The sequence below is a fragment of the Eulemur rufifrons genome, chromosome 24 (assembly GCF_041146395.1).
Source record: "Eulemur rufifrons isolate Redbay chromosome 24, OSU_ERuf_1, whole genome shotgun sequence".
NCBI classification, from domain to species: Eukaryota; Metazoa; Chordata; class Mammalia; order Primates; family Lemuridae; genus Eulemur; species Eulemur rufifrons.
This window is the reverse complement of record NC_091006.1, coordinates 19,568,119-19,589,473: the sequence shown is the minus strand read 5'-3', so window position 1 is coordinate 19,589,473 and position 21,355 is coordinate 19,568,119. Positions and strand designations below refer to the sequence as shown.

Here is a 21,355-nt window from a genome sequence, read left to right as displayed (position 1 = left end):
GCCCCTGGGCTCGCCAGGTGGGCCGCGGGTCCCCAGGGGCTGGCCCCGGGCCGAGACCTAACGCGCAGCCTGGGTGGGAGAGGGCGGCTCCCAGGCCTCCCCTGCGCGACGCCGGCCTCTCGCAGCGAGTCACCGGAGCGAAAGTTCCCGGGATAGGTCGGAGTCGGTTTCACCTGCGCCCTGGCGACGCCTCCTCCCTGGCTCTGGGGGAAGGGCCTGGCCCGCCTCCCGGTGTCCCTCCACCTTCTGAGGTCGCCCCCACCCCCGCCACCCATCCCAGATGAGTCAGGCGGGAGAGAGCGAACCGGAGCCAGCAGCGAACCGCTCTGCAAGACGCGCAGCCGCTCCTGACCCGGGAGCTGGAAGGCAGGTAGGCGACCGGCCGTTCCTTTGAGTCTCCGCCACGTAGGAAACAAAAGCATGGAAGGCCGGTTCCTGTCCCCTCCATTGGCTGCGTAAGTTCAGGCTGAAGTCGATGGGGGCGGGGGTGCAAATGAACAGGCACTCTGAGATCGCGCCGAAAGGTGCTTTTCTTTACTAACGTGGTGGGGGCGGGGGGTGGTAATTTCAGGTTCCCCGAGGCAGTGTAGACTTTGCATCCAAACCAAATCTTTCCTGATATGCAGATACTGTCAGGGCCGCTCCTTCCAGAGCCAGCTCCAAGAGGTCCAAATACACCCAAGCCTGTGCTGAAAAGAGAAATCACTCTGAGAGTTACTCGGCACCAATGCCTGGTTTTGGCCTTTTTCCTTCATAATTGTCTCACGTTAAGGTGCTGGAAAAAAAAAAAAAAATCACTGTTTAATAGCTTATTGACCCTCGCAGCTAAAATGAACAGAAATTATGTCTTGCCAGTTAAGGTATTTGATGCCTAGAGCTACTTTGTTTTGTTTACTCTAAAATTTGTGAACAGCAGAGGTTTGTACAGTCTGTTTTGTGTTGGCTTGGTGGTGAAGTCTTTTCTTTCAGAATGTAAGGTTTCCGGCACAGGTTCAAAGTTGAGCATGTTACAGGCTGGCCTGATTTGACCCCACTGACTCAGTTTCCATAGAAGGGCTGTGGACGTCCCTCCAACTTGGTGACCATTTCTAGACTAGAGCTGTCTTTAACAGCCCTTTTCCCCCTAACATTTTCGATCCTCCTTAATTTTATCTTCCCACAAGTTGATCATTCGGTCTTTGTACTGAGATCTGTGTGCCTGTCACTGTTCTTTATCAGTCCTGTTTACATGCCCTGATACTTTTCTTTTTATCTTTTATCTCTTTACCTTTCTTGGCTCCAAGCCTTCTCTCATTCTTTTCTTTTGCTGGCTTTCCCATTTCTTTCAGCTACAAGACATCCTAGTTTACCTTCAGCCTCAACTGACAGCAAACATGTCTATTTCTGAGCATCCTCTTTATGCCTGCTGTAACTTTTCATTATTAAGTCTCTATTATATTTTCTCCTTCTCTGTCATCTGCCTCTGTTTTTTTCTTGTATTCCTCTCATTTTTCCACTTTTCCTTCTTTTGCTATATAATTTCTGATTATTCACAAGTCCCTGTTCTTTTTTGCCAAGAGTGTATTGAAAGTGCATATGTTGGCCCTACAATTGTTAACATGTTTTAGCATGGACCAATCTTAGTGACTGTGCTACAGGACCCATTAGCTGAGCTTTATTTTAAGTCCCCAAGAATACCCTGGTACTTTTCCATGAATGCATTGGAATCCTTGGCTTTAGATTATCTAGGTCAGAAAGAAGAACTGGAAACATTTTTGTCTATTTTCGGCATTTTCTAGAATCCAAACCCAATACTGTGTTGAGAGAGGGATAACTGTTTCCACTGATGTCTTTACATAACATCAAGCCTTTATTAAAGGTTGTGTATTGAACTTTGACTTTCTTTTGTATTTATTTCCTGGTGTTGAGTCTTGGTGAGATTGAGTGAGGTATGTCTATCCCTAAGGCACGAGGGAGTCCAGATGGGTAATTCAGGTGGGCATTTTAGAGTGGCAAGTGCAAAGAATCTTTCTCTGGTACTTTTCAAAATATTTGGTTACAAAATAAGGGACTTTTTGCAAAAGGGGACCATGATGTAGACTGAGGTTTGGATTTGAAGGACTTAAGAGGACTGGAGATAAAGGAAGGTGGGGGTTGGAGGTGAAGGAGATGTCACAAGGGTGTGGTTGTTGAGATTGGTCTACCTTTAGTTGAAGGTGGAAATCAGTAGGTCTGGAGGGAACGAGAAGAAAAAAATCTGATTGCTTTAAATTTCTGGGTGCTCAGGTGCTTTAGCATCTAGACCTTCTATCCTCCTCGTTCTTTCTCTTGTCCCAGGGTCAAGGAATGGTTACGTAGAATGTTCCTTACCTTATCTCAGGGAGCATTCTCCTGCCTACCTCATATAGAGTTCATTGTTTCCAAAAATCCTCGTGAAGTAACTACATTGCTCCAACACTGCTGGAAATGGGTATAAAGAAGAAAGTGTGCTTGAGAACTCACTGTTTATTGGCAACAACAAGAGGAAGGGCATGAACCGGTGTGTTAAGTGATCTAACAGACATGCACCACATACTACAGAAGTTGAGGTGCATAAAGGAAGAACTCAGGCTCTGCTGGGGGGATCAGGACAATTTTCCAGTAAGAGGCAACTTTGAGAAGAAAAGGTGACAAAAACCTTTAAGGCAGAAGAAACATCAGTGCAAAGGCAGAGAGATCTGGCTTAGCATAGATATTTGGGGAACAAGTAAAAAGAGCTCATTGCAGAACAACATTGAATTTATCCAAACCTGAGACACTATTGATTGTGTGACACATTTTGATTTCAGAGATGTTAAAATGTGAAAAAAAAAAATGCCTCTTGTAATATCAGAAATACACAATGTTTAATAAGATCCTATTTTTGGAAAAAAAATGTACGTCTGTGTGTGTGTGTGTGTGTGTGTGTGTGTGTGTGTGTATTTGGGGGTAAGATTTAAGGGCTAGATAATGGATGACTTTACCCTTTTTTAAATAGCCTTATAAACTATTTGACTATTTTGCAATGAGAATATATTGCTTTTTAGTTTGAAAAAGACACAAAAGAAAAAAATCACATAAATGAAAACCAACAAAGAGAGAAACCACATCAAATCTTTAGGTTGGAAGAGGGAGGTGAGGCTGCCCGCAGGGAGAACAGTCCAGAAGTTACCGAGATGATCCAGGAAAGGGACGAAAAAGGTCTGAGTTCAGCAGTAGCTGAGAAAAAGGAGACAAACAGATGGATGTGAGAGGTATTTAGTAGGTGAATTAAACAGGATTTGGAGCCAGAGAAGTCTGGGGCAAGGAACCAGCTTGGTTTGCTCACATACACTGAGCCCGAGTGGCTGGCTGGGTGCTTGTTACATCAACCCAAACAGAAAATATAGAAGGAGTAGTTTTTGGAAATGGAAAGATGATAAATTCAATGTTGGCCATATTAGGTTTGAGGTGCCTATAGGCCATAAAAATAGAACTATTTAGAAAGCAGTTGGTAATATAGGCTTGAGGCTCCAAGAATGTATGATAGTAGCACCTATTAATGATCATTGAAACCACAGGCAAGGATGAAATTGCTGAGAAAGGGATATATAAGCAGTGGGAAGGGAAGGGAGTAGAGGGTGAATCCACATTTACCAAAGAGAAAGAGGAAAAGAAACCTGTCAAGGAGACTTTTAGAGTGGCTCCAGGAGAAGAGCACCGTTGAGTGTGCTATCACGGGAGCACCGCAGCCGGAGGAAGAACAGCGTTCTAGAGATGATGCCAAGTTAGATAAGAAGTGAAATATGACCATAGCCTGTTGGGTCACTGGGGCCGGCTCTGGAGCAGTTTCAGAACAGTGGTGGGGACAGAGGCCAGGCGACAGGGGGCCGAGGAGTGAGTGGGGTGGGAGTGAGGTGAGAAAGACTTGACCACAAAAGGAAGGAAAAAGAGAATTCTGGGTGAGGAAAATATCAGATCATGTAATGTAAGATTTTTTTTTTTTTTTTTTTTGGTAGTTGTTAGAAGAGATATGATCATGTGTATGTGCTGAGGGAAAAGAGCCAGGAAGGGATAAGCTGAAGACCTAGAGCAGAGAGTAAATAATTGATGAAACAGGGGTTGGGTAGGGCTGGAGTCCACAGTTCAGGTAGAGGGATTCCCTGGGACTGGACAGGGGAGAGCCACTTTTTCCATTAAGAACAGAGAGGAGAAAAGTGGCTATTGTATTCATTAAGATTGGCTAAACTGCTATAAAAAATAAACCCTAACTCGTAATGACTCAAACACAGGTTTATTTCTCACTTACATCATATTTAGGACTGTTTTTTTCTTTTTGCAGACAGGCAGGCAGCTATTTTCCACGCAGTTATTTAAGGAGCAAGGCTGATGGCAGCTCTGCCATCTTTAACACATGGCTTCCATATCATCAAACAGCTTGCCAGGAGGGGAAAGGTCTTGGTGATGGGCGTGCGGGACATTTTTATAGACCAGGCATGGAAGTGGTAGACAACACTAATGCTCGAATTCCATTCCAAAAAATTTACTCACATGATAACATTTCCCTGCAAGGGAGGTTGAGAAATGTGGTGGAGCTGTGTGTCCAGGAGGAAGGAGGGAATAGTTTCTGGTTGACAGCGATTCGTCTCTGCCACTGCCGTGGATACACATCCATTTCATTCGCTCAGGGGGAGCAGAAACCTAAGAGATTTTATGCATGAAGACCTCCATTTTCCTAGTGACATAGAAAAGGGTGTTATTCACTGAGTATGAGTACTTAGGAGAGATAAAGAAACATGGATAAGGTCTATGTAGCATTTACGAGTATTTGGGAAAGGCATGTAGGATTGCCATTTGGTCAAAGGAACCAACTTCCTGAAAGTTTATAGTGCCACCAGACCAAATCACTATGGGATTTTCTCCAATAGGGCATATACTGTGGGGGAGGGGGGATTAGAAATAGGGGAAGCAGGCACTGGAATGTTCCAAAGTTGAAGGTTGGCAGGTGGGGGCACAAAAATTAAGGTGTGTGGAAGAAGATGGTGGCATGGATGGATAGCGAAGGAAGCCAGCTCAGAAGAGGGCTAAGAGATAGGGAGAAAAGTTTCAGGAAAGTCTTGGTGGGGTTGAAAAGTAGGCGTAATGGGAATAAGCGAATATAAGAGCCAGAAGGTTAGGACATTGTGAGAAGAATATAAAATATTCTTAAGTCTTGGGGCTTGAGGTTTCTCAGGTGGGATAGTCTGGGAATGAAGACAAGGTCCAGAGTGTGACCACGTAAATGAGGCACAGCATAATATTGTAGTGATTTGCACATGAATGTCACATTCCAGACTACTCTTCCTTACCAGATCTTTAGAACAAGTATGGGAAATATGTAGAACAGAGATCGTTACTGTTGTGGATGAAATGTTTGTGTCCTCCCAAATTCACAGGTTGAAATCTGAACCCCCAGTGTGATGGTATTAGGAGGTGGGGCCTCAGGGAGGTAATTAGGCCATGAGGGTGGAGCCCTTGTGGATGGGATTTGTGCCCATATAAAAGGGACCCCAGAGAGTTCCCTTGCCACTTTCTGCCTTATAAGGGCACAGTGAGAAGACAGCTGTCTGTGGACCAAGAAGCAGGCCCTCACCAGACACCAAGGCTGCCAACCCCTTGATCTTGGACTTCACAGCCTCTAGAATTATGAGGAATAAATGTTTGTTGTTCAAGCCACCCAGTCTATGGTATTATGTTAAAGCCAATTACCTTGCAGAAAGTAACTCTCCTTGCTGTTAATATGTAGGTATTTCTTGTAGGATGTGTTCTGATGTGCTTATTCTTTGCCTCTAAGATTACTATATTACTCTATTACTCTGTTACTATCCTTATTTTACTGAATCTGAATAGTCAGTTCTGGTCTCTCTTCCCCACTACACCTCCCCCAGGGCAGCAACCAGCACTTATTCATCTTCTGTCCCTAACACATTCCAGCCAGGCTCTGCAGAAAGGCTGATGGGTTGAAGAAATGACTGAATAAGAGGTAGGTTGCTAATAGACCGAGGAGGGCTTTAAGTATCAAATGAGGACATTTGCATTTTATCTTTTAGATCACAGGTGGCCAACAGAGTTTTAAAGCTGAGAAGTGACAGGATGGATATTCTTTAAACTATATCCTCTCTTTGGGAGAAATCACATCAAATGTTGTTTTAATTATCACCTCCAAATATGTAGTTCCCCCCCGGGCATTTCTCCTGAGCTCTGGTCCCACACTTCCAGCTTCTTGCTGGGCCTCTCTGGCCCAAATTCAGCATGTCCAGAACAGCTTTCATTATCTTTCCATCCCCCCAAAGTCACTCTTCCTATATTAGAGAGCTCACAGGCATTTAATTAGACCGTGTGAATTTCTCCCAAACACTTCACTCACCCCACCCCACCAACTCCATCTCCCGAACTTGATCTCAAATCTCTTCCCTTGGCCACTGCCCTATTTCAGGCTCTTGCATCTTCCACCTGGACTTTGGCACTAGCCTCCTTATCAATCTTCCTGTCTCTAGTCTTCCCTCTCCAACTGCAGTGCCTCCACTGCCCTGTTACTCCTCTTAACAGCCTAAAAACCAGATCAGATTATATCGCAGGCTTGTTAAAACAACAAACAAACAAAGCCTCAAAACAACTTTGCAATGGTTCTTCGTTTCTTACAGGATCAAGATCATCAAAGCCTAGCTATGTCTTAATTCATTCAGGCTGCTATAATAAAATACCATAAGCTGGGTAGCTTATAAACAACAGAAATTTATTTCTCACCATTCAGGAGGCTGAGAAGCCAAGATGAAAGTGCCAGCAGATTCAGTGACCGGTGAGGGCCCACTTTCTGGTTCATAGATGGCGCCTTCTAGCTGTATCCTCAGATGGTGGAAGGGACAAGGCAGATCTCTGGGTTCTCTTTTAAAAGGGCACTAATTCCATTCATGAGGGCTCTGCCTCCATGACCTAATCACCCCCTAATTCTATCACATTGGCAATTAGGTTTCAGCTTGTGAATTTGGGGAGGACACAAACATTCAGACCATACAAGCTTCAACCTACCTTTCCTCCTTATTTATTCATTCAGTGCGTGTGTATTGAGTGCCGACCATCTATCAGGCACGGTGCTCATTGCATCCTAGGGAGGGAGATGCTACACACTTATATAGGTTGACATGGTGTTGTCATAGGTGGTAAAGGGAAGTATTCTAAGGGAAGACACTACCTCAGGAAGGGGCTGATGGCGGCATCCTTGCCTGTTTGCTTTCAGTATATACTGTAACTTTATTATCTTTAATGCATGATTCCTTGGTAAGATTATTTTCACCTTCACCTTCTTGGTGAAAATTAACTCAATTAAAACTAAATAATATAATCTATTCATCCACTCAACATGCATACAAATAGCAATAAAGTGAAATACTGGCAGATAATAGTAGACATCCGCACAGAAACCTAAAATTTAAGGATAGCACCACCCCTATCAGTAATTGTAAATGTGTATGTGCCTTTGGCTTGGTACGATGACGAGGCGGCGGCAGGGGGGTGGGGGGGTGCTACTTGGCATGTAGGTAGTATCTGGGGCCTGGAGGTGTGAATGTCCTGAAATATATGAGACAGTCCCTTCAATAAGGATTTGTCCTGCCCAAAAGGCCAATAGTACTCCAGTTGATAAACCCAGTTCTAGAACAATAAACTCCTTAGTTTTTAGTTGGGAACATGCCTATCCAAAATAAGGATTTTATTTCCTAGCCTCCCTTTGCAGCTAGATGTGGCCGTGTGATTAAGTTGTGGCCAATGGAATGTGAGCGAAGTGTTATGTGCAACTCTCCACGATGTCCCTGGAGAGAAGAGTTATGCTCTTCCCTTTGCCTTTCTTCTCCCCTGCTAGTTGGAATGCAGATATGGTGGCTGGTGCTGGGATTTGCATTTTAAAACTATAAAAAACTGCATCTTAAATCAAAGCAATGTTAAACCTGGGATAGATTTAAAAGTTTCTGGGGTCTATTCTCTATTGACGGATAAGGAAATTTTCAATTTTTATAAGACTTGCCAAAAATAAATGTCCTACATGCATTTTTTTGTGGTATAAACCCCACTGCGAGAAGCACTAAAATGGGATTCATTAATAGCACATCATCTCAATTATGAATGGAAATCCTACTTTGAGAAATAGTGGAACAGCAAGCTGGGAGGAATCTGGGTATATGATGATTACCGTTATACCAACTCTGGACAGCCCATGGTTATGTGTGATAGAAACAAACTTCTATTTGAATGAGTCACTGTTATTTTGGTTTCTGTTACTCTTAGTTGGACTGAATCCTAACAAATATAACTATAGACTATGTGCCAGGCACCTTCTCAACTGTCTCACTTGTATTCTCATTAACTACTCATACTTTCCCTGCTATGCCTCTGTAAACCACGCTGCATACAGGTCTGCCTGTCTACAAGCCACATACCTGTGATGCAAATATGTGGCACAACAAATATCATTTATTGAGCCCTTACTGTATGCCAAGGACTATCCTGTGAGAGCACTTTACGTACATTAACTTGATGATTTCCCACATCAAACCAATGAGATAAGTATCCTAACCACACCCTTCCATCTTCATTTTGAGATGGAAAAAGTGAGGCTTGGAAAAATTAGATAACTTCCCCAGTCCACACAGACTGTGCACAGCAGACACCCTGCCTCCAGAGCACCAGCCTGTAGCTATCCTGCAGAGATACCAACAAATTAATGAAACCCAGAACAAACTGATAATGATAAAACTAAATGGGAATTTATGACTAGTAAGCAAGAAGAATTGTAATCAGAACCTCGATTACCTCAATGTAATAGTGACGATGCATGATAAGAAACTGGCTTTTGAAATATGGGGAAAATCCAACGATCTGCATATGTGCATTTGCCAGGCATTTTTCTGGCGACCAGACTTTTTAGTAGCATGCTAAATTAGAATCCTCAGCACTGCTTAGATATGTGCCAATTGTAGTATATAAATATCAAATCTTATAACTCATTTGGTAAGTTACTAATAAGTTGCCCTTAGCTACATGTAAAAAGGAAAGTCTGTGGAATTACACACCTTTCACATGTAATGAATAAAGATGTATTAATACATTTGTTGAAGTTAATTTACATTCTTTCAGGAGGGGCTTGAGAATCATTCTTATAAAATGCTGCATGTGAAGTGAAGGCTCTTGCATTAATGCCATAGCCTTCTGTTTCTTTCTATTTATATATGATATGTATGATATGTCTTATATTGGTTTGAGGTTTAGAACACTGAATGTTCTGAGATGATTAAACTAAATGAACACAATTATATGCTTACTAATTGTGACCATGTGGCATTAGGGACAAAATGATGACAAAATAAAACTCACAATCTTCTAGGAGAGACACTACCAAGACAAGTATAACTCAAGAGGAGCTGGGCCATAATAGAGGCAAGTTCCAAAGGAAGAGGGAGGAGAGAGTGGTTATTGGTGCCTGTAGATGGTGGGGAAGGCTTGAGCAATCATTAAGACTCTGCCAAATGGAGAAAAGAGAAACCAGACTGAGAGAAAGAGAATAACAAAAGTTCAAAGCTGTAGAAAAAGTGTAACAGGCTTAAAGAATGCCAAGTAGCTCAGGGCAATTTATCTACAGGCACACTTCAGAGCTGTTGCAGGCTGGGTTGCAGACCACTGCAATAAAGCAAATATTGCAATAAAGTGAGCCACCTGAGTTTTCTGGTTTCCCGGTCCTGCAGTCCCCAACTCCCAGGCTGTGGTTCAGTACCTGTTAGGAACCAGGCTGCACAGCAGCTGAGTGGCAGTTGAGCGAGTGAAGCTTCATCGGTCTTTACAGCCGCTCCCCATTGAAAATCACAGTATCTGTGAAGTATAATAAACTGAAGCACAATAAAACTAGGTATGCCTGAATTTTAAATTATATGCACATACCTCTATACTAATGTTAGGTACACTATAAAAGCAAACATAAATAGAATTTATGAAAGGAAATAAAAAACACAATTGTAAAGATATTGCTAATCATGATGACTTCTTCCACTATCTTCAGCTCATATACCAAGCCCCAGTACCGTCATGTGCTGTATGTTTTGGTATTGTCTAGTGATATTGTAGCTGTCATAGGTCTTAGTGCAACACATTCCTCACACAATTATGGTGGTGCTGGTGTAAATAAACCTGTCATATAAAAATAAGCCAGTCATATAAAAGTGTAGCACATACAATTATATATAGTACATAATACTTGATATCAATAATATTAATAAAAGACTAGTGGTTTATGTATTGACTGTACTATACTTTTATCATTAATTTAGAGTGTACTCCTTTTACTTATTAAAAAAAAAAGTAATTGTAAAATAGTATTCCAGAAGGAGGCATTGTTATCACAGGAGATGACAGCTCCATGCGTGTTATTGTCCCCAAAGACCTTCCAGTGGGACAAGATGTGGAGGTGGAAGACGGTGATATTGATCCTGACCCTGCATAAGTCTAGGCTAATGTGTGTGTTTTTTATTAGTTTTTAACAAACTAGTTTAAGAAATTAAAAAAAAAACCCTTTTTTTAATTGAAAAAGATCTTATACAATAAGTATATAAAGAAAGTATGTTTGTATAGCTGTCTAATTGTTAATCTAAGTGTTTTTACACTAGTTTTAATCTAAGTGTTATTACAAGAGTCAAAAAGTTAAAAAAAATTAGGCTGGGCGTGGTGGCTCACGTCTGTAATCCTAGCACTCTGGGAGGCCGAGGTGGGCGGATCGTTTGAGCTCAGGAGTTCGAGACCAGCCTGAGCAAGAGCGAGACCCCAGCTCTACTAAAAATAGAAAGAAATCATATGGACAGCTAAAAATATATATATATCAAAAAAATTAGCCGGGCATGGTGGTGCATGCCTGTAGTCCCAACTACTCGGGAGGCTGAGACAGGAGGATCCCTTGAGCTCAGGAGTTTGAGGTTGCTGTGAGCTAGGCTGACGCCACGGCACTCACTCTAGCCTGGGCAACAAAGTGAGACTCTGTCTCAAAAAAAAAAAAAAAGTTAAAAAAATTAAAAAGTTTATAAAGTGAAAAAGTTATAGTAAGCTGAAGTCAATTTATAATGGAAGAAGAAAATTTATTTCATAAAGTCAGTGTAGCCTAGGCATACGGTGTTTATAAAGTCTGAAAGAACATACAGTAACATTCCAGGCTTTCACATTCACTCACCACTCACTGACTCACCTAGAGCAACTTCCAGTCCTGCAAGCCCTATTCATGGTGAGGGCCCTATACAAGTGTACCATCTTTTATCCTTTATATTGGACCTTTACTGCACCTTTTCTGTGTTTAGATGCACAGAAACCACTGTGTTACAGGTGCCTACAGCATTCAGTACAGTCACAGGCTGCACAGGTTTGTCGCCCAGGACCAACAGGGTGTACTATGTAGCCTCGGTGTGTAGTGGGCTGCACCATCTAGATTTGTGTAAGTGCATTCTAACGAAGCATTTTTCAGGATGTATCCCTGCTGTTAAGTGACACATGACTGTTCTGCTACTATACCGCGAGGGTATCACCCTGAAAACAAGTGATACATGACTGTATATTTGGTCTTTGTCCTTGGTTCCTCCTAAAACCCTTGGAATTTTCTGAGTGATAGGAGTGTCTTTCATACTCATAATGAGCCCATTTCAACAATACCTGAATTTATGCTAATGAGGTGACTCAGGTTAAACCTTTAGATAGTTTCAAGGGAGGGGCTGGCCATGCCAGAAAGACCAAACACATGATAAGAGAGTTGGAGCTTTCGGACCCATCCCTCCGCCTTTGGAGAGGGGACAGGGACTGGAGATTGAGTTCAATCACAAGGGTTTAATCAATGATTATTAGTTTAATCAATCATGCCTGTGTAATGAAACCTTGATAAAAACTCTAAGGATATTCAGAGAACTTCCTGGTTGTTAAACATACACTCTAAGGGTGGGGAACATGGCGCACCCCCAGTCCTCAGGCCCGAAGCTGCCACCTCTCCTCCCCCCCCGGACCTCGCCTTGGCATCTCTTCCATTTGGTGTTTCTAAGTCTTATCCTTTATAATAAAATGATACTTGTAAGTATAGCACTTTCCTGAGCCCTGTGAGTCATTCCTAGCAAATTATCAGATCTGAAGGGGAGTTGTGGAAACCTCTGAATTTGTAGCCAAGCCTGTTGGAAAGAAATGTGGGTGACCCCTGGGACTGTGCTGCCATCTGAAGAAGTAAGGGCACCCTTGTGGGACTGAGCCCATAACCTGCAGGGTCTGCACTAACTCGGGGTAGTGTCAGAATTGAATGGAATTTTTGGACACCCAGTTGATGTTGGAGAATTGTTAGAGTGCACGAGGGAAGGTAGCATTTGCTAAGTGGGTCATTATCTCAAAAGTTTGAGAACACTACAGGAAAGTACTTAGTACAAAAGCACCAGACCTTGAATATAGATAGAAGGTAGCAATTGTGCTACTTCGAGGCACTTCGTCAAGTAAGAGATAAAAGTATTGACATTTTTAGAGTTGAGTTGTACTAGACCATACAAATATTTGCTAGGCATACTTTTCAAAAGGCATTTTCTCTTCTTATTAACCTTATCAGTGATAATGAAGCCTGTGTACCCAAAATTACTTAGGGGTGGATCTGTTCAAAGGCTCTCTTTTGGCTATATCATCATATATTTCCATCAGGAGAAAGTCTCAGTGGATCTTTTTTTTTTTTTTTTTTTTTTTTTTTTTTTTTTTTTTACTTTTTTTTTTTTGAGACAGAGTCTCACTTTGTTGCCCGGGCTAGAGTGAGTGCCGTGGCGTCAGCCTAGCTCACAGCAACCTCAAACTCCTGGGTTCAAGCGATCCTACTGCCTCAGCCTCCCGAGTAGCTGGGACTACAGGCATGCGCCACCATGCCCGGCTAATTTTTTCTATATATATATTTTAGTTGTCCATATAATTTCTTTCTATTTTTAGTAGAGACGGGGTCTCGCTCTTGCTCAGGCTGGTCTCGAACTCCTGACCTTGAGCGATCCACCCGCCTCGGCCTCCCAGAGTGCTAGGATTACAGGCGTGAGCCACGGCGCCCGGCCCTCAGTGGATCTTGAAACAAAATAGCTGCTGCTATCCAAGTAAGTGTGAATGGTGGTATGACTGTAACACATTATATTTCTTTCAATAGATATTTTTATTGGATTGATTCTTTTGGAAAAGTTGATTATTTCGATACTTGCTGCACCCTTCTTTATTTTTAGTCTCCTTTTATGTTCACTACATCCCCAGATAGGAAGGAGGATATTCTTAGCAATTCATGTACACAGTGGCAGAAATACTCAAGACTTGAAAGGGACAAGAAACAGTCCATTGTAAAAAAAATTACATCATTCCAAGAAGATGGGAATAAAAGATATTATGAATACTTTCTGATCTTTAGGGCAATGAGTAAAGAAGGACCATGCTTTAAAATTTGGACAGAGACAAAACTTCAAAGCTATTGATGTGGCATAATATAACCTAAATATTTTTTAAATGAATATAAATAACAAGAGGTTTTGTGTTTTTTTTTTTTTTTTTTTTTTTAGCAACTGCAAAAATAATGAAGAAAGAGCTAGTCAGTGTGTGTGGATATAGAGTCTTCCTTGTGAGGAATAATATCATTAGCGTATTGTGACTTTGTTCTTACCAAATCAGAATCCCCACATATAGCATTAATTTGCAAGTTAAAATTTTAATAAAATACTTGTTTCCCCAGATGCAAGTGGTGGTTTTAGTGTTATTTCAAATGAGAATATTTACTGTACTTCATTGAATTAGTTCATCAAATCATGATAAAAAGGGTATAATCACATACTTTTCTCATTTTAAAAGATTGCAATTATAGTCTTACGATGAGTCTTTATAGACTGCCTTTTGCGTTAGAGAAAACATCTTATATTACCTTCCTACTATTTTTAAACTACAGGAGTCTGTTCAAAACACCTTCAGGAAATTGTGAACATCAATAAAATTATGCAGACAAGTTTTAGTTTGCTAATTGAATAACACTTTAGTTCATTCAAAGGGGTTCATAGAGACTATCGTAATAAGTAGTTCATTTATTTTAATTGCTAATTTAATTTTGGCTGTAATACTTTTATTTAGGAAATGACTTCATAGGAGAAGGTATTATGCAGCAAGAAGGTAAATAATCAAATATGTAACAATCTTTAAGATTCCATCAGGCGCAGAGCTTCTGACACTATTTAGAAGAAATGAGACTATTCAGTAACTTTAACCTTCAAATGTAATGTAATTACATTGTCATTACATTTGTGATAAATGCATATGTATCTTTTATTTTCTCAGTGGGTTAAATGTATTACATAAAGGGCTGTGCATCATAGTGGAAAGAGCATGGTATGGAAATCTAGGTGTTGGTTCTGTCGTGCTCTGAAACCATCCGGCTCTGTGAGCTCACGCTTGCAAGTTAGTGTAGCATTTCTTGATTTCAGGTTCCTATCCTAGGGAATAAACTCAAGAATCTCCATTATACTTCCTAGCTCCAAATTGCTGTGATTCATTCCACAGTCTTCAGGGTGGCCTACAGCATTAACCTATGTTAGTAGCAGTAGTGAGCACAAGATTGTAGTCACATGAAATGGATCCCCAGTTCTGCCACTGACCACCAATGTAACTTAGTGTGGTGATTTTTCTGAATTCCCATTATTCAGTTTTAAGACAGAGCTAATGATGTGAAGCAGACACCCTTGATGCCCTGCTCCATAGCCCCTCTGCCCACCTCTGGGCCTGCTGTGGTCTCCTTCGCTGCCCCGGGTTCTTTTCTGGTGCCACAGGCACTTGTATAGCCCAGAAGTACCAAGGATTTAATGCCCCCAGGTGAAAACCTCCACCAGTGAGAGGCAGAAGTCTTCCCGACCCTTGATGGGATAATTCAGAGGCACAGTTCCTCAGTGGGTCCCCACTGGATTGAGCCCCAGTCGCCCACAGCAATAATCTGCCATTAATTCACCCTATATTGGTGAATCGATCTCTCTCCTCCCATCTCACTCCTCCCACTACCTCGTTGTGCTTCCTGGAATCATCTCCCCAATAAATTACCTGCGTATAATTTCTTGTCTCAGGTTTTGCTTTTGGGAAACCCCATTTCACAGTTGCTGTGATGATTAATTGAGAACATGTGTGTAAAGCGCCCACTAGATCCTATAATAGGACCCCAACAAATAGTAATTATTATTATTGTATCTGACAGTTGAAAGAGAGTTTCATGGTTCTAGGCACTGTTTAGGTTGTGTTTCTACAGTTAAGTAATGTTTACATCCTGCTAAAGCATATTTACATAATTTTATGAGGTATAGCAAATGCAAAGAAAATTTTGTAAATGGGGAAACCAAGTATGATTAAAATTTTGGTATAGAAAAGTAGCATTTGCTAAGGAATTTTTTTTTTACTTTCTCACTTCTCCTTTTTATTATTTCATACTGAAGTCATTATTCTATTTCTGTATAAAATATCATGAATTGAGTACAATTTCCCTGCAGAACAAGAAGAGTATCAATAATATGAGACAACCTAGGTATAAATAGAAATCTCTTGACTATTCTCCATGATTCCACAATTGCTCAATCATGAATAGGTCATTTATTTGACTTTATCTAACATGACAATTCTAAAAGAATGTCAGATATGTTTTATTTCCTTCAGTGCTGGGAATGAATTCTTTTAATCATTTCTTAATCTATACCTTTCCTAGGCAAATGCATTAAAAAGTATGTTGTTTGCTGTTAATATGTCACTATTTGATTTGAAATGCATTCTTACCTTGTAAGAAATTCCATGAACAAGCACTCAGCTTATCTGAAGTGTCTCTCAATTGGCTGATGTTGGAGCAGCAGATGAATCAAACAAAAAGACATTAATATATCATGATACAGAGTATTAGTTAGCTATTGCTGCATAATGAATTACCCCAAGTGTAATGGCTTAAAACAATCAGCAGTGACTATCTCACAGCTTCTCTGGGTCAGGAAATCAGAACTGGCTTACCTAGGTGGTTCTGGCTCAGGTTTCAGGTCTCTTATGATGTGGCAGTCATGCTGCTGGCTGTGGCTACAGTCATCTGAAGGCATGGCAGAGGCTGAAGATCTGCTTCTGAGGTGGCTCACTCATATGCCTGGCATGTTGGCACTGATTGCTGGTGACAGGACCCTGGTTTTCTCCATGGAGATTTCACCATGGGGCTAATTGAGTGTCCTTATGACATGGCAGCTGACTTTCCCAAAACAAGTGATCCAAGACCAGAGCAAAGAGCAAGATAGAAACCACAAGGTCTTTTATGACCTAGCCTTAGAAAATTACACTGTATCATTCCACAATATCCTATTGGTTATCACATTAGCTCTATTCAATGTAGGAGGTGACTACATAAGGATGTGGATACCAGAAGGCAAGATCGCTACAGGTTATCTTGGAGGCTGACCACCACAGCAGCTAGTTTTCTCCATTTTACAGATGAGAAAACCAATGCTCATTGGGCTTAAGCGATCTTCCTGCTTCAGTCCCCTGAGTAGCTGGGACTACAGTATATGCCACCACACCCAGCCCCTTTTTAGTTTCTTAATGGTGTCCTCTGAGGAGCAAAAATTTTGATGATGTCAAGTTGGTTAGTGCTTTCTGTGTGCTCTCTAAGAAATCACTGCTTAACCCAAAGTCATGAAGATTTTTTCCTGTGTTTTCTTCAAGAAGTTTTACTGTTTATATTTAGGTTTATAATCCATTTGAATTCAATCTCGTGTATAGCTGAAATAAGGGTTGAGGTTCTTTCCTTCTATATGGATATTCAATAGTTACAGCATAATTTGTTAAAAACTACACTTTCCATGGGACTATCTTGGCACCTTTGTCAAAAATCAATTAACATATATATGTCTATATCTGGACTGTCTATATACTTTCACTGGACTATATGATTATACTTTGGCCAATTCCACAATGTATTGATTACTGTAGCTTTTTTAAAGTCTTAAAATTGGATAGTGTAAATTCTCTAACTTTGTTTCTCTCTTTCAAAATTGTTTTGGCTATCCTAGGTCTTTTTGTGTTTTCACATAAATTTTAGAATCAGAATGTCAATTTCTATAAAAGAGCTTTCTTGGATTTCAGTTGGGACTATATTGACTCTATAGATCAATTTGGGGAGAATTACATATTAACAATATTCAGTCTTCCAATACATGATCATGGATTAATTTAGGTTTCTAAAAATTTCTCTCAACAGAGTTTTATAGATCTTGCACACATTTTGATAAATTTACTCCTATTTTGTTTTTTATATTGCTGTACAATAATTTTTATATGGTTATTTCATTATCATAATGACCCTTTCTAATGAGCTGAGTATGAGCTTCATTTTATTAGTAAAAAAAAAAAATGGACTCAGAGATCAAGATTGGCTCAATATCATGTGATTGGCTAATCCCATTTCTAGAACTGTATCTTGCAGATAGATATACTTTCACTAGTTCAAAATGACAACCACAAAGTTATTGTTGCATTGTTTGTAATGTAAAAAATTGGGAATAACTCTGAATTTATCAATAAGACTTTATCAATGATACATCCTTAGGAATACTGGGCAGCTGTATAAAAGAATGATGATGATAACTATGTGCTGATATAAAAGGAACTGCAAAATGTAAGTTAAAAAAACAAGGTACAGAATCATATACATAGTATGTTTTTCTTTTATGTAAAACATAGGGTAGGGTAGGAAATAAGAATACATATTTAAAGTTGCTTAAGAAAATTCTGGAAAGATACATGAGACACTAATAAAGTATTTACCTCTTGATGAGAGGGGTGAGGACTGGAAAGAAGCTAAATAGGGTAAGAAACCTCATTTGATACCATTTTATATTATTATTATTATTTAACCATGTGAATATGTTACCTGAGGCTGCTGATTCCTCCCCTCCCCACTCCTTCCTTTTATAAGTAGGACTCTCCCCCCTCCAACCCCTGATCTTTAGTAGGGCATATCCTGGCCTCCCTTGCAGCTAAGTACATTCAGGTGAGTTTTTGCTAATGGACTGTGAGCACAGGTGACTTAGGTTATTCCCATGTCAATGCCTTAAAAGGAAATTGACAGCCTTCTACTTCCTCCTCTTCAGCCTTTCTCTGGGCTAGAATATGGATGTGGTGCTGGTGAACCAGTTTTGATCAGAGTAGATGACGTAACAATCAGAAGTTAAAGGAACAAAAAGGAACATGGACTCCTGATGACCTCAGGAGGCACAGCTGCCAGGTTTCTCTGGGCGGTTAAATAGCCAACCCTGGGCTATTTAATGAGAAAGAAACATGTGTCTTTCTTGAGCCAATGAGTTTTGGGGTATCTCTATTATAGCAACTTAGTCTATACCTAAACAAACACATCAACTTTAAAAACGTGCATAGCTTATGATGTTTGGCAGTGTAGGAACATGAACCCAAGCGTCCTAACTCCCAAGCCCATGTTTTCCACGGCTGATGAGTAAGGAGGCAGCACAAAATTCATCACACCAACCAATCAATATCCACTTCTGCTGATCCAGGTGGGACTAAATGAAACTAACAGAAGTAACTTGAAATATAGTGCTGATGACTTCCAAAGTCTTAGGTTGGAAAGGGAGAACTAGGCGCAAAGCAAATTGAACTTGGCAAAATTAACAAAATGAACATAATCCAACAGATATTAGATATTGGTACTTGAGGTAGCAAGGAATTTGTGACTGAAATAAGTTAAAAAAAGTTTTACCTCATTCAAAAGGAACGAGTCTACAATAAGAGAGAGAAGGGTGCAGAGGAACCCCTGCATTATAGAGTTATTCAGCTGGTAGAAATTGATAAGGGTAGAATGATGGTGAACAGGAGGGGAAAATGTGAGACGGTAGAAAGGATATTGCTGTCAGAATACACAGGTATGTATGATCCTCTTCTAATTCAGTATCTATAATTCAAAGGGACTTCAACTACACAAATTTTCTAGGTTCATGAAAAGGAATAAGAATTGTCACTGCAATGAGTGACCAGAGGGAGAAAGGAATTATCTGAGAAGGAGCAGTGCCAGAGCCCGGGGGAGTGACCAGCTCCAGGGCTGCCTGCCAAGGAGAGTGGCCAGCAGGCCAAGTCACCATACTCCAAGGAGCATGTCACTTCACAGAATGCTGCTTGCTGTGATCAGATTTTAAAAGAGCATGCTTTAAAGAGTTGCACAAGCCTACAAAGATGGAAATTTCCTTGCACGCTTACATAATTTTTGCCTTTAAGGAGAATACCAGGAACATTTTAAATTGTTTTTATTTTTCAAGTAGTACTTGCCACACACAGGGTGAACAAGAAAGGATGAAAGCTACTGCTTGGTGCTGATGATATAATGCTATCGGATCACAAAGAAAAGATAAAACTCAAGTTTTATTTTGTCTCCTCTCTCAATGAGAATTATGTTTTAATGAAAACAGGTAGAACAATCATGATTAAAAGACTGCTAAAATCCAGTGTGGTAAACAAGCAACCAATTATTTTAAATGAGTTAAACTTTCCAGGCCTAAATATATTATCCATGAAAAATATTGCATAAGCGATTATAGAATCAATATCGATAAGCTCTGGGAAGCCAGAGAAAAATAAGAAGTGCCAAAAGATTGAAAAGGGGCAAATATTATCCTGATTGTCAAAGAGAATCAAACGTGTTAGGAGCAGAGAAGAGTCTGAGCATTATTGATAAATTTAACATTGCTTAGCAAATTTCTAGAGTAAATTTTTTAATGACAGAAAGAAGGGTAATCACTGGAGTCCATATGAGTTTGTGAATGGCAATTTCAATTTTTTTCCCATCTGTGTCTATCAGAGTCTCAGTGGACCTTGTATTCTGTAACCTTGCTGAGCTCATTTATTAGTTCTGAATTTTTAGTGTATTCCTTAGGATTTTTTACATATTATATTAGCTCATATTAACTGCAAATAGAGATTGTTTTACTTTTTTTTTTTTTTTTTTTTTTTGAGACAGAGTCTCACTCTGTTGCCCGGGCTAGAGTGAGTGCCGTGGCGTCAGTCTAGCTCACAGCAACCTCAAACTCCTGGGCTTAAGCAATCCTACTGCCTCAGCCTCCCGAGTAGCTGGGACTACAGGCATGCGCCACCATGCCCGGCTAATTTTTTGTATATATATATTTTAGTTGTCCATATAATTTCTTTCTATTTTTAGTAGAGACGGGGTCTCGCTCTTGCTCAGGCTGGTCTCGAACTCCTGACCTCGAGCGATCCACCCGCCTCGGCCTCCCAGAGTGCTAGGATTACAGGCGTGAGCCACCGCGCCCGGCCTGTTTTACTTTTTCCTTTCAAATTTAGATCCATTTTGAAATGTTTAACTGAACATTTTTATATACTATGTTCCAGGAATGGTTCAGGACCTATTGTCAGTTAATATTATCCAAAATGAAAGTGGCGACAGCTTCTAACTTATTCCCTGTTTCTTATTGTACCCCTTTCTAATTCATCATTTTAACTGTAGTCAGAGTGACTGTGTGTTCTATAGGGTTCTCTGACTGCAAGCCACGGAAACAAACCGTAGATAACTTAAGCTAAAAAATATGGAATTCATAAACTCTAAGAATTTGTACTGTCTTTGTGTCACTTGAGTCAAGATTCAAATTTAACAGTATCTGATTGTCCAAGCTTAGATCACATGCTTTTTGGGTGTACTATGGTGATGAAAGGAAGGATTTGGTGGGAAATATCTTCAGGAACCTCTTTTGTAAGAGGCATTTACTTCTTACCAAGCTGGAACAGTCATTGGAAAATCTCTCCACATAAATTGGGATTCCATTAAAAAGAGGAATAGATCCTACATTACCAGCAAGGTCAAATATTCACTATAGCTCTTTTCTAAAGTGAAAATTTGATGTCACTCCTACGCTTAAAGACCTCTTTGGCTTTTCATTGCCTACAGGATCAAGTTCTAAATCCCTAGCATGGCAGTAAAGGTTCTTCATTTCCTAGCTCTTACCATCTTCCCCATTCTAATGTAACTCAACATTAATTGAATATATCAGATCATGTGCTAGAAGCTGAAAGACAAACAAGCACCCTTGCCTTGAGAAATTCAGAGTCCAGTGAGAGATATGTGTTAGTAGGACCACTTCTAAATTGCTTAACATGTCTAAAGCAGAGTTTACTTGCAATAATTGCTAGGGTGATATGGAGGCTAAAGCAACTCCATCTTGGATGCTAATCTGCCATGTTGACTTCTGATTAACCCCACTTCTGGGAATGCCTCTAAGATTTACTACTTTACCTACTGTTTACTGTAAATCCTGCA

General features: G+C 40.4%; 1 protein-coding gene across 1 annotated transcript in view; it reads left to right on the top strand.

Annotated features, from left to right (window-relative positions):
* The first annotated feature begins 162 nt into the window (after positions 1-162).
* SEPTIN11 (septin 11) overlaps positions 163-21,355 on the top strand; it is a 108,038-nt gene continuing 86,845 nt past the window's right edge. Inside the window, exon 1 of the mRNA XM_069457699.1 lies at positions 163-370. Within this exon, the coding sequence (XP_069313800.1) occupies positions 281-370 (90 nt within the window). The 5' untranslated portion in view covers positions 163-280. The remainder of the gene's footprint in view (positions 371-21,355) is intronic.